Source organism: Lepeophtheirus salmonis, chromosome 2 (genome assembly GCF_016086655.4).
Source record: "Lepeophtheirus salmonis chromosome 2, UVic_Lsal_1.4, whole genome shotgun sequence".
NCBI lineage: Eukaryota > Metazoa > Arthropoda > Copepoda > Siphonostomatoida > Caligidae > Lepeophtheirus > Lepeophtheirus salmonis.
Genome location: NC_052132.2, coordinates 29,937,449 through 29,949,796, shown reverse-complemented (window position 1 = coordinate 29,949,796; position 12,348 = coordinate 29,937,449). Strand labels below are relative to the sequence as shown.

Genomic DNA, 12,348 nt, shown 5'->3' with positions numbered 1-12,348 from the left:
AGATGTCCACACATTTCAAGCAATGAAATATTGGTAACATGAGTGTAATAAATATTTTGATCACTTCCAAATTTATGTCTCTCTCAATCATGAAGAGGCTTTTATTCATGGCTGAACTGAATCCAAGTGTGGTGTGAGTACAAGAAAATAATTTACAAACTTTAGTTTCAATATTAAACATGTCTGACAATGTAGTGGCAAAACCTTTATTGTGCTGTGTTGAATATTCCATCTTGGCATCTCTCATTTGATAAATGGCTTTTCGTCTTTTTGTATAACACTGGATAAAATTTGAAATATCAATTTGTACTGGTAAACTATATTCTCCTTTGATTCTCTTTCTGCTCTTATCAAATGCTAGGGGAAGTATACATTTTGACTAATGTCTATGCCTACAACAAAAAACTTCCCAAACCCCTACTTTGTTTTATTGTTTACGGCATAAATTATCATTGAGCAGAATCAGACGCAGATTTTATTATATGCTATGAGGTTTTAACTAATTAGTAAGTTTGTGTTGAATAATCTATAGTCAGATAGATTCTATCTAGTGTATGCTGCTGAGATTGTCAATTAGTGAATCAACTCTTAGCTTTTATCATCTCGTCAACATATCTCAGATTCCTTGAATGAAGTAGTGAATTGAGATCAACATTTTGTTCGTTTTCAACAAATAATTTCCATGTTATATCAGATGAAGAGTTAGGCACTTTCATAAGTGGCTGAAAAGCTTCACATGTAGAGCTACCAAGTTAATTCATATCAGCCAGGGTATCTTTTATCCTATCCCTTACTTTTCTTTTAAAAATTGGTTGGTGGGACGCTTTAATCATTGGACTGAGGTCATTCTATGGTGGTATGTTTAGTTTCTTTCTTTTCAAGCTCTATTATTAATTCACCCATATCTCCAAGCATATAATCAATTTCCTTGGTGCTTGGAAATCTAAGCATGTATTATCGTTTATACAAAGTGAAGATAAACTACAGAGAAAGCTGTATAGTTTTCAACAAATTCCAAAATAATTCTCTAATTCACAATCTCAGGTGCACTCAACAACATAAGCTAAGATCTCTCTGATTATAGATTCTTCAAGACAAACTTAATAACTAGTTAAAACGTAAGTACTCCTTGTTGAGGGAAGCTTTTTGTATTTGCTTACATCGATACTCTTTTTGTCATTTTTCTGTGAAGTATCTTGGTAGAGGCAAATTTTTCTTGAATAACCACTTTTATACATTTTTGGAAATGTTTTTTTGAGTAGTAGAAAATTGCATTGGTACAAGCTTGCTTTTTACTATTTTAATTGTTTCACCCTGCGGGATGTAAGAGAGTGTCCCTGTTCCCTTATCACACCGTGCAATACATGGATAATATGTATACAAAGTTTGAATATTTTGCAATATAAATGTTCAAAGAATCATAACATTGATTTGGAATTAAATAAAACCTTTGAATCCTTTTACAAATAGAGAACTTTATATAAAAAGTCATTTTCAGATTACTTTAGACGTCATAAAAAAGTCTAAACCGTTTTAAACATAACTTTTAAATCAATACACAGCAGAAGATCAAATTTTCAGATCCCTCTACAAATGAAACACTAGTAAACAATCAGAATATATCTCTGAACTTTAAGCAACACTTTATTTTTTTAAAACATTATTATATTACAGCTCTAAGCATAAAAGTGCTTTAATAATCACAATATTTGAGGAGTTTTTTTCCTTTTATTTGAAAAAAGAATAAAAAGCCACAAATTCAGGATTGGAAAAGTAACATTCAGGGTAGAAATGTTTTTTTGCGTTCAATTTTTTTTTTTTTTTACCTAAATACCGCGAAAATAAGTGGTCATTAGAAAAGTTGGGCTAAAATTGAATAAACTCAATTTCATAAAATGACCCCAATCTCTTAATTAAGGACTTTTCATTTAAATATGTGGATGAATTAAGATATTGAACAATTTTATCTTTATTTTTAGAGTTCCTTTATTTAAGCTAAGATACTTATATTTTCCCGGTTATGGCATTTCAAATAAAATCCCTCATTTTTTTATTATTTTAGTATGATAATCAATTTTGGCTATTTTATATGTTATTTAAAAAATTAAGCAAAGGGTTAACAAGAATAACTTATTGATAGAAATGGACAATAATTTGCGGAATGTAATTCAAATTCGAGAAAAATCTTTATAGCACTGACTGGCAGAATTAGAATCTCCAAGGTGAATTTGATTGTCACATTATATGTTACAGATTTATTCATCCTTACAAAGTTTATCTCTGTGATGGTGTGAACTATTGTGTCTAAGAATATTAATTTCATTATTCATCTGTATCCAATTAAATCTCTTATGAACAACAATTTAGCCTCTAAAATGTAGTATTAGACATAATTATGTTTAAAAATCTGCTCTCCAAGTGGATATTAATATATCGTCTTCAATATAAAAACTATATAAATTAATAACAAATTTGAAATGCATCACTTGTTAAATACAATATGAAGTTTGCTGTTCTCCTTCTTTTTGTGTGGATAAGCCTTTGTTCAGCACGTAAAAAATTGTAAAATCCTAATTATATATTTAAACAATCAATATATGTTATAGAACTCAAAGCAACCCCTTCGACAACCACCTCGACAACTACAACCACCACAACGACTACAGCCACCTCGACAACTACAACCACCTCGACAACTACAACCACCTCAACAACTACAACTACCACAACGACTACAACTACCACGACAACAATCCCTACAATCTGGTCTACAACTAGTACGCCTTCAATTACATGTCCAGTAACAAAAAGTATCATTAAAACATCTACATAAACTTATAAAAATTATAATGTATTATTACCCCCCTTCTAGTCTGTTTCACCCTTAGGCCTTCATGTAAGAAAATCCAAAGAATATGGTGGCTTCAATTGGTCCTTCCCACTTTAGAAAAGGCCTGTAGAATGTGTGGTACGAATACCTATAAAATTTCATTTTCTTAATAGATAAATATATGTACACATAATTATACTTTTTACAGAAGCCTTCATGCCAACAACAACGACGACAACGACAACGACAACAACAACGACAACGACTACGACCACGACAACCACAACAACGCCACGTTAGTCATCATGAGCAATGCTCAATTAAACTCAATGACTGGTTTATTTCTTTTGCCTATTTCTTTCAGGTTGCATGGATCGACGTTCCTACTGCAGGAGGTTCAAAGGTGTATTTTGCTATTTAAGATCATACGCAAGGAATTGTGACAAGACTTGCGGACTCTGCAGTAATTATGATCATAGTTATAAAATATGAATACTAAATAATGCCTCAATTCTTTTCTCTCCTAGACTCGAGCTGTCAAAATAAAAAGCCAACACCTTGGTGTGAAAAAAGAACAACACAATTGAAATGCAAAAATAATAATTATTTAAGAAAAAATTGTGCCCTTACTTGTAAACTTTGTGACGTTTAGAAAAGTCATTCATATAAATTATGTACTTATATGATAACAATAAACTTGCAACATTTCATACTAGCAATTAATTCAAACTCATACGACATAGGTATATCAGGGTTCAGTACTCACTAAATCGCATAGGTTCTTTGATAAATGTCGGCTGTTCATTTTTTGTTTCTACTCAAACACATAGTGAATTATAATATTTAAGTCAAAAAGCTTGTCAATAATTGATTCAACACCAATTTAATATCTGATAACATAATATATATAATATAATCACGAATGATCGTCATTGTGAAGTTCAAACCAAATGAATTATCAGGAAACTATCGATCCCATTTAGGTCCATTTCTAGATTAATTGCCTCATAAATATCAAGAAACAAGTCGGGAAATACATATAACAGCTCAAACAAAAGTTTAAAACTATATTCAATTTTTAAAAACTGAAAAAAATTATTTGTTTTTGACAGGGGCCTAGTTTTTTTTTTCAATGGCCAGTCTTTTCAAACGTACTTAACCCCTTCAGAACCCCCCCGTGAATGGAAAAGAAAATCAAAAATAATTTTAGTAAACTCTTGATCGTTTTGATCATATTAGAACTAATTGAAAATATTTTTTTTAATGATAGGTTCGCCAGAATATGATGGGACACTCGTGTTCCTCTGGGTGTGAACGTTAATTTTGTATTATGTATAAACAAAACACTAGAGTTACGCTTTGGAGTTGAATTCTTAACATTTATTAATTCTTTTAATATACTTTTTATTTTTAATTCAATCAATTAATAATTTTACATGTGCTCTATATCATTTATAAAAATACTTTTTTTACATAATTTAATTTGATTTTAAGTGTTAAGGTAAATTTTATTAGTTTATACTTTCCTTGTTTCTTGCTTTTGTATCTTAATTTATATATGTTCATTACGTGTCATATACATAATAAATTACTTTGATTTGTATTTTGATCATATTCGAACCTAGGTTATATATTTATGAATTCTAAAATAAAGACTAGAAAAAAAAACACTAAAGAAAATGTTTTCAATTCTTGTTAACATTGATTTTCATCCAAAGGTTTCTTTCATGTCGAAATTTGCCTCTAAATTGTAAATTTTCAATTCAAACTTGATTTTTAGTATAAACTGCCTAACCCATGTTGGTTGACGATTGTATTGGATATTTTTGTGGCTTATGTGGGGCTGGTTTCATTGTGAGTGAGCATTGGAGCATCAATAAATGTATGTGGCTCTTTTTTAAATTTTTTTATAATATGAAATATGAAGTCATTTTTTAATGACTTTTTTAGAAGGATAAAAATCTATTGTGGCAGCCTTATTTAATATAACTTTTAGTAATCTTTAAATTAAATAAAAAGGATGCTTTATCAAATTTCTAAAATGACTTTTATTAAAAAAAAACAATGGGTTTTTATGATATTCTTTCAAAAAGAAAGCACAGGGAGCCAGTCAAAAGTGAAACCTTGGGCAAGTGGCCCCTAAAACTGGTCCTGGTTCTAAGACTGAAATAACAGTTGTTAATGGCAATGTTTGATTAAAGGCATTACAAGGCCTACATTTTGTTTCAATGTCTAGTTCTTAATGTCCATTATGCAAACATAGAGTGTGTATGAATAAATATTATTTATAATATTACTCTTTCAAAGTGTTTCATGTTTAACATAATTTTGAATTGGATCATAATTTTGGTTCAATTTTAATGTGAACACTTTAATTATTTTATGTATTCTAAATTATTAAAGTAGTTTTGACTTTTCCAAGCAAATTAAATTTAGTTGGACAACATGAAGTTCCTGAAGTGAATAGTAAGATAATAATCAGAGATTGGAAAAAGTCCTTATATTGCAAATACAAGTGGTGTCTTAATTCGTTGTTGTCAAGCTTGAATATTTTGATCGAGTGTAAATTAAGTTCTTACAAAATTAAAAAATTCTTAAATGAATAACATCCCGTGTAAAAGTTGAAATCAATTTTTATTCCGACTCGAGTCGCGATTCTAAGCTTTCGAGTCAAAGTTAAGTCTGAAGTCTTTGATTGTGCTATCCAGTGAAATAACAAGTTTTTCAAAATATTAACTCAAGTTCAAATCAACTTGCAACTCTCGAATCCTCACTTCTAAAACTTTATTTGACTTTTTCACTTTTTTATGAGTTATCAAAAAATAATTTCTATGGTTTCTCTCAGACTCTCTTCCAAGAAGAAAAAGAGAAATTCTCAAAATGAAGTTATAGTCAGTTGTAATTATTACATGTACAAAAATATCCAAATTGTTTACTGTTTGAGAGATAAACTCTCAATTCTTTATCAATAAGTGTGAGTAACAGTCCACTTCTTAACCTAATTGGTTGCTTTTACTACCTGTAATGTAAGAAATTGTATGTTTAAGGAATGTTACGGATCGCACCTGAAAAGCTGTGAACAAAGATATAAATCCTTCTCCAGATGCAAACTTTTAAGCCGGGTGCACAGTTTCACAACCATTGTTCTAAAGCAAGGGAGCTCAAACAATTCAATGAGAGGGATACACATAGAATATATAAACACGTACATAAAAAAGGAGTTCAAATGATTGATCAAAAATTTCAACTGACACAAAAGATATATGGCTTCACATTTTGTCTTGGATTAACAGGTTAAGCACTTCATTGACATTATTATCAACAATTCCAGCTAGGGAAATTATATTTAACTCTGATTGACTCTAATGATGTAATAAAAAGATAATTAATCATTCTTCCCCCCCTTTAGGTGTCGTTGAACCTTTCTACCCATTGTCAGTTTTTTTTTCACTGCAACAGACAGAGGAATTAAATATATACTGGGTTAATGTTATTTATTAGTACGTATTTTATTATTGCAAGATCATAGATGACAACAACAATATATTCTATCTCTGAACAGAGCAACCCGAGAAGGTTGGAAAGAGCAAAGAAAATTACGTATATTCTAAAAGGCCACCAAAAATTTGACAATATTTCGCAGTTTTCTCATTTTTTCACTTTAAATAAGCAGAACAGCTGCTGTATTACCAACAAACTTTCCGACAATGTGTCAACTTCAGTAAGGGTTGTCCTCAAAACAAAAAAAAAACAGTGGTCAGATCAGGCGAAGTCTGCCCTTCCGTTTTTGTGGAGAAGAAGAAACGGCTCAACACAGAGGTGCATATCGAACTTCTGGATAAGAAAGTGCTACTTAAGACTAGAGAACATTTTGTGTAGAATTTTGTTTTCATTCAAGACAGAGCTCCGTTTCATCACGCCGCTAAGTCCCAGGGGCAACTTTCCGCACATGTGGTCACCCTCCTCTCAAGACACAAACTCCTTGAACCCCTTGACCTACTCTATCTAGTTACGTATGGAAGAGAAGGTTGGTGCTACTCCTCATAGGAGTAGAGGCGTCCATCAAGAAGGAGTGGATCAACCTAGAGTCTGCCTACATAGTCAGGGTCTGCAAGGAGTTGAGGCCTCGTATTGTGGCAATTACTAGAGCTGAGGGCTACGATAATGAGTAAAAGTTGTGCCGACCACTATTTTTACATGATTTTGTTAAATAAATGTCCTCAAAGAACCTCTTTTTTATATTTTACACTAGACAAAATTGAAAATAATACACTGTGTAGCACTACATAAGATAACCCTGTATTTGAGCCTCACCGGGTCAAACTTCCAATCAAAATCAATTAGACGTCTAATTTTACCTTTATAATTGCATGTCTTTATCTTTACTCTATCCTATAACCTTCCACCCAAAAACAAATAGACAAAGTTCAAAAATTAGTTGGAGATTTGACAATTCTCTCTGTTTTGGAATTATTATTCAATTTTTTTTTTTTTTTTTTTTAATTTTTTTTTTTTTTTTGTTAATTAATATTTTCAAATTTTTTTTTTTTGTGAATCTGGTTACCAAAGCTCCATTCAAACTCAAACAGTCAACGTTCAGAACAACACTGATAGGGGAAAAAGAAGTAGAAAAATCCATGGATGCCAATAAAATAAGCAGTCAATTCTTATTAAGTAGATATTTGAATGGCATACAAACAATTCTAATTTCTTCTTCACTTACTATTGATAATAGAAAATATATGTATAATTGTGTATATACTGCTAGTGTTGTGACGGACCTTCTTTATTCGGTACAGTCCAGTCCTAGGGCTATCCTTATTGTTCCTTAGGACTGTTAATACTAGAATTTAGTTTAAAAAAAAAGGAGAAACATAGATGTGGTAAATCATGAAGAACTAAGATTTATTAGTTTTTAGGACTAATATGAAGGACTAAACTGATGAGTCCTAATTAAGAACCGGAACATCATTAAATGCTACTACATATGTTTAATATATTAAGTATAGACATCTACATATATATGTAGAAACGTATTAAATCAAAATCAGTGGTTCTCAACCTGACAGCTTTATCAATCGAGTAAACTTTAGTTCCCAGGTTTGGAGAGTCAAGACTCAAGTCCAAGTCCTCACCAATGCCATGAATTGAGGGATGGAGAGGAAAAAAGTTGAGGAGTACTGCTTCAATTAATTTCAAGAATTGATATACATTGATAAAATTTTTGCACGAGGAGAGCTGCACCAGTATATATTTTACTTATTATAAACATTGATTAATGTCTATTATACTATGTTTGTATACATATATACACACACTTGTATCTACAATATATTAAAAGTCTTTTACAAATATAAATTGTTTGATTTATTCGTATAAAAAGAAATGACTCATACAAAAATATTACTTAAATGCACTTCAAAGGGGTAATTTATGATTGATTTTTTAATGCTAGTCCAGACGATCATCAAAATTTGAAATCAAATCAATGTGGGGGCCAACATAAAAACAATATTTAACAAAAATCAGGCAAAGGAGAAAATCCCATGTTTTGTATTTTTTTTTTCTAACACATAACATACGTTACTCCCAATGACGTCACATATGTATGTTATTCTTGGATTCACAGGTTAAGCACTTCATTGGCATTGTTATACACAATTCCAGCTAGGGATTTAATGTTGAATATTTTAATTGAGTCAATCTCGTCCCCTTTAGAGCTCATTTTAAGTGAATCATCATAATTTAGGGTGTTTAATGTTAAATCTTGTCTTCAGTTGAATATAAACTAACTATTGAGTCCAAGCCGAGACTTGAGTAGTGGTATGTCGATGCTTATTGAAGATTGAAGACTGTAATCCCGTCCAGTTCAATCTCGGTCCTGTCCTTTTCAGTCCTGCATATCAGTGCTAAAAACATATATAGTTGGGTCCTTGATGACGTCACTTAACTTTATTTCCTCTTTTTGAAACAGTCCTAGTACTGAAAGTTCGAAAGATCGACAGTGTTAAGGACCAATCCCAGGGAATGTTTTCAACCCCTAAGGAAAATACATAAATTTAAACAAATTCAAAATATTAGATTTTTTTACTAATCATTAATAAAATATTCTATAGGTTTGCAAACACGTCATTGCATCAGAACTGGTAAGTATTTGAAACCTTTTCCAAAATCAACAATAATGAATTTATTTTTCCTTTCGTAGTATTTATATACTTGTAATTGCTATAAACTTATATAAAATCAATGTTTCATGAATCATAACATTACTCAATAAATAAATAAATTATATTGAGATTTTTTTTTAACATCTCAATTGTTAACCTATTTATATTTGGTTGGAGAAAAAGTAATTTTGTATTTTTCTGTTTGTTTTAATGCTTTATAGGAAGGGTTATAATCATTTAATTTAAGCCCAATATGCCCTCTTCTGTTGGATAGCTTGTTGAAGACGAGATTCCAACTTCATAATGCCCTTCTCGTAGAAGCACTTGTCCTAATTGAAAAAAAAAAAAAAAACTGGTCAACCAATTTTCACAGCACTCTATTGAGACCAAATTTGTCCGGACTGTTGGATAGATGTATAAGAACTTTCAATCAGAGCTCCCAGAGCTTCTGGTGCGTCATCAAAGATGTGTGCAACCTGACGTTGTCTTAATTAAAAAAACGACTCCTCTCCTATCCGAGTGTATTCTTGTATCCAGCCTTTTACAAATGGTTCAGTACATCATTCACCACCACTAGACCAAAACAAAATTGCTTGAACCGTAGTTCAGCAACAAGGACCAAAAGTGTATCAGCGCCAGATTCATCTCAAAGTATCTTTTCGCTTTTGATGCATTTTTCCCTTTCAGCTTGCAAAAATATAAAATTGCGAATGTCTTTCTTTGTGACCTCCATACTCGACGTTCAATAATTCAGAACTGAATCGGTCAAGCAAAATACTATCCACAAAGCGTTTGTAGTATATACTCAATCCTTTACATCCCTATATCCTACAATCAGATTTGACCAATAATGAACAAGATATCCTTATTTAAAAAAAGGAGGGGAACTACGAAATTTATTTTTACCCAACCTACTGTTGACTTATTTTCTTTTTATACTACACTATCATTCACGGAATCTTTCTAATAAGGTATAGGACTTTGACTTGATTGATATTAATTTATTAAAATAAATGAATTCCTGTTATTTTACACTCATTCATTGGAAAGATTTTCAATTCTATGTATGTAATAACTATTCTCTAAATAATAATTAACAGTTAGGAACACGAAAAATACCGAAGGCTAGTTACTAAAAGTTGTTTTTTTAGTAAAATTTTTATTTTCCCTTTGACGATCAAGATTGAAAATGAATAAAAAAGGTAGTCGTAAATGTTCTACTATACTCAAAAAAAAAAAAAATTATTTATACTAATCTAGTTAAAAACAAATCAAAAACTTTAACTTTAAAAGTGACATTATCTCAGGATTAAATAATTTCACAGGAAATATGAGCCAATATTTCAATTATATATACGTTCAAAATTAATTCCAATTTTTTCTCAACTCAAAAATTGTATTAAATCTATAAAAAAAGTTAGACATAAAGTAATTTTAAAAAAAACTCATTTACAAATTTTTATAAGGCAGATTTGATGCAAAAAAAACAACCTACATACAGATCAGCACGTGCTTTCAAGTTAGTAGCTTGCCACTAGAATTATATAGGGCACTATGGCAAAATTACTATGGATACATGGTCCATATCGAAAGATTCGAAATGAGTCGGTAGTTCATTCATCTTTTATTATTCAATCATTATTGTTGGGATTTGTTTACTGCTTACCAGGAACTAATTCAATACCCACAGTTCAACATTTAGAACTAATTAAAACAAAAAAATCGAAAACTCCCAACAAAATATATTTAAAGAGATCCAAAACAGTAAAGTCCAAGAAAATAACTATGCAAGTTATCTTCAAATCCCTTTGAAGATTTACCGACACAAGGCATTCAGAAAATTAAATTCTCAAAATAAACTACGCTAATGATATATATGTACCGGGCCGTGCAGAATTATTTACTGATTTTTGTTCAGAACATATTGCGGACAATAATGACATTTCGAATGACTTGAGAAACAATTTATTCATACATTTTTAGAATAATAAAATAGTTTGTGATCAAATTTAATCAATGCTGCCACCATTTGACTCAATGACACTGGTCAGGCTACGTCTGAAGCTGCCACAGACTTGCTGGATGTAATCAGCGTCTATGGAGGCCCAGGCTTTGTTGACAGCAGCCTTTAAGGTATTTATGTCCTTGTGTCGTTTTTTGCAGGCCTTGGTCTCCACGTGCGCCTAGATAGAGAAGTCTAGTGGGTTCAGATCTGGGCTCTGAGGGGGCCAGTAGTCCTTGGCCAAAAGTTCATGTTGTCCTTGAGCCACTCCTGAGCTTTCTTGGAAGCGTGGGCGGGTGCTCCATGTTGTTGAAAAACCCAAGCAGAGTTGCCGACTATGGATTTGATCCACGGAAGGACCTTGGACGCCAGAATTTTCACATAACCCTCCGCTGTTAATATGAGCCAGTGGGGAACCATACCTTACCGTTGGATCTCCAAACATATCCAAAGTAATTTTGCCTGTTGAAAACAGGATCGACCGTAAAAGTTTTCGCATCTGAAAAATTGATGATGCGTCCAGATGAGCTCTTGATATCATTCAAGATTTTCTTGGGACGCTCAAGTCTGACTTCTCGCAGACTTTCAGCTAGCAGAGGGCGTTCTGTACGCCTCAGGGACTTTCCTCCAGCCCTTTTCAATGCCCTTGAAACAGTTGATGTCGACGTTCCCATCTTTCTGGCCATGTTGGCAATGGATCTGTTGGGAGTCCTCTTGAACACTGCCTTTACTTGCTTGTTGAGACAGTGGGCTTCCTGCCAGCCCCAGGGGAATGCTTGAGATCACCCCCAGCCTCCAATCTCTTGGAAACGTTGTAAATTGTCTTCAACGAGGCCCCAGCCTGTTCCTTAATGTTGTTATGACGCACTCCCGCTCGGAGGAGGGCTGCAACTTCGATCCTCTTTGTTTCCTGATTGGACATGTTCTCACGTGTGGAAGTTGTTACGCTCTCACAGGAAGGATTTTTTGTTTATTTTAACAGTAAAAATATGAAACAATCAGATTGGTTCCCACAAAACCTCTTAAAAAGTATATTTACATCACCGGTAAATAATTTTGCACGGCCCGGTATAAATACATATAGTCTCGGAAAAAGATTTTAGTTTCCTTAAAGAAAAAAATGAAAAAAGTACTCACTTTTCCAAAAAATTAAATCCCCCATATAGTTTCTATTTTTTAAATATTAAAAACTTGTAATTTATTTCCTTTCAATAAGCATTAAAAATTAAAAGCAATACTTCTTATATTCTGAACTAACAATAATGTCATAGATAATTAAACAATAATTAACATTTGAACTAATAAAAATGTTTAAATAATCACTATATAAAAAATTATAACTTTCAAAA

General features: G+C 31.9%; 1 protein-coding gene across 1 annotated transcript; it reads left to right on the top strand.

The window, feature by feature from the left end:
* Positions 1-2,407: 2,407 nt before the first annotated feature.
* On the top strand, positions 2,408-3,540 carry LOC121132241 (uncharacterized). The gene is made up of 6 exons (XM_040727623.2): positions 2,408-2,552; positions 2,607-2,810; positions 2,873-2,968; positions 3,039-3,125; positions 3,195-3,293; positions 3,358-3,540. Exons 1-6 carry the CDS (start codon positions 2,501-2,503, stop codon positions 3,480-3,482), a joined length of 663 nt encoding a protein of 220 aa, XP_040583557.1. The 5' UTR covers positions 2,408-2,500; the 3' UTR covers positions 3,483-3,540.
* Positions 3,541-12,348: the final 8,808 nt, after the last annotated feature.

Coding starts and splice junctions, on each gene's coding strand:
- LOC121132241 (XM_040727623.2), top strand. CDS start 2,501: ATGAAGTTTGCTGTTCTCCTTCTTTTTGTGTGGATAAGCCTTTGTTCA. Junction 2,811..2,872: donor TACATGTCCAGTAACAAAAA/GTATCATTAAAA, acceptor CCCCCCTTCTAG/TCTGTTTCACCCTTAGGCCT. Junction 3,126..3,194: donor GACAACCACAACAACGCCAC/GTTAGTCATCAT, acceptor TATTTCTTTCAG/GTTGCATGGATCGACGTTCC.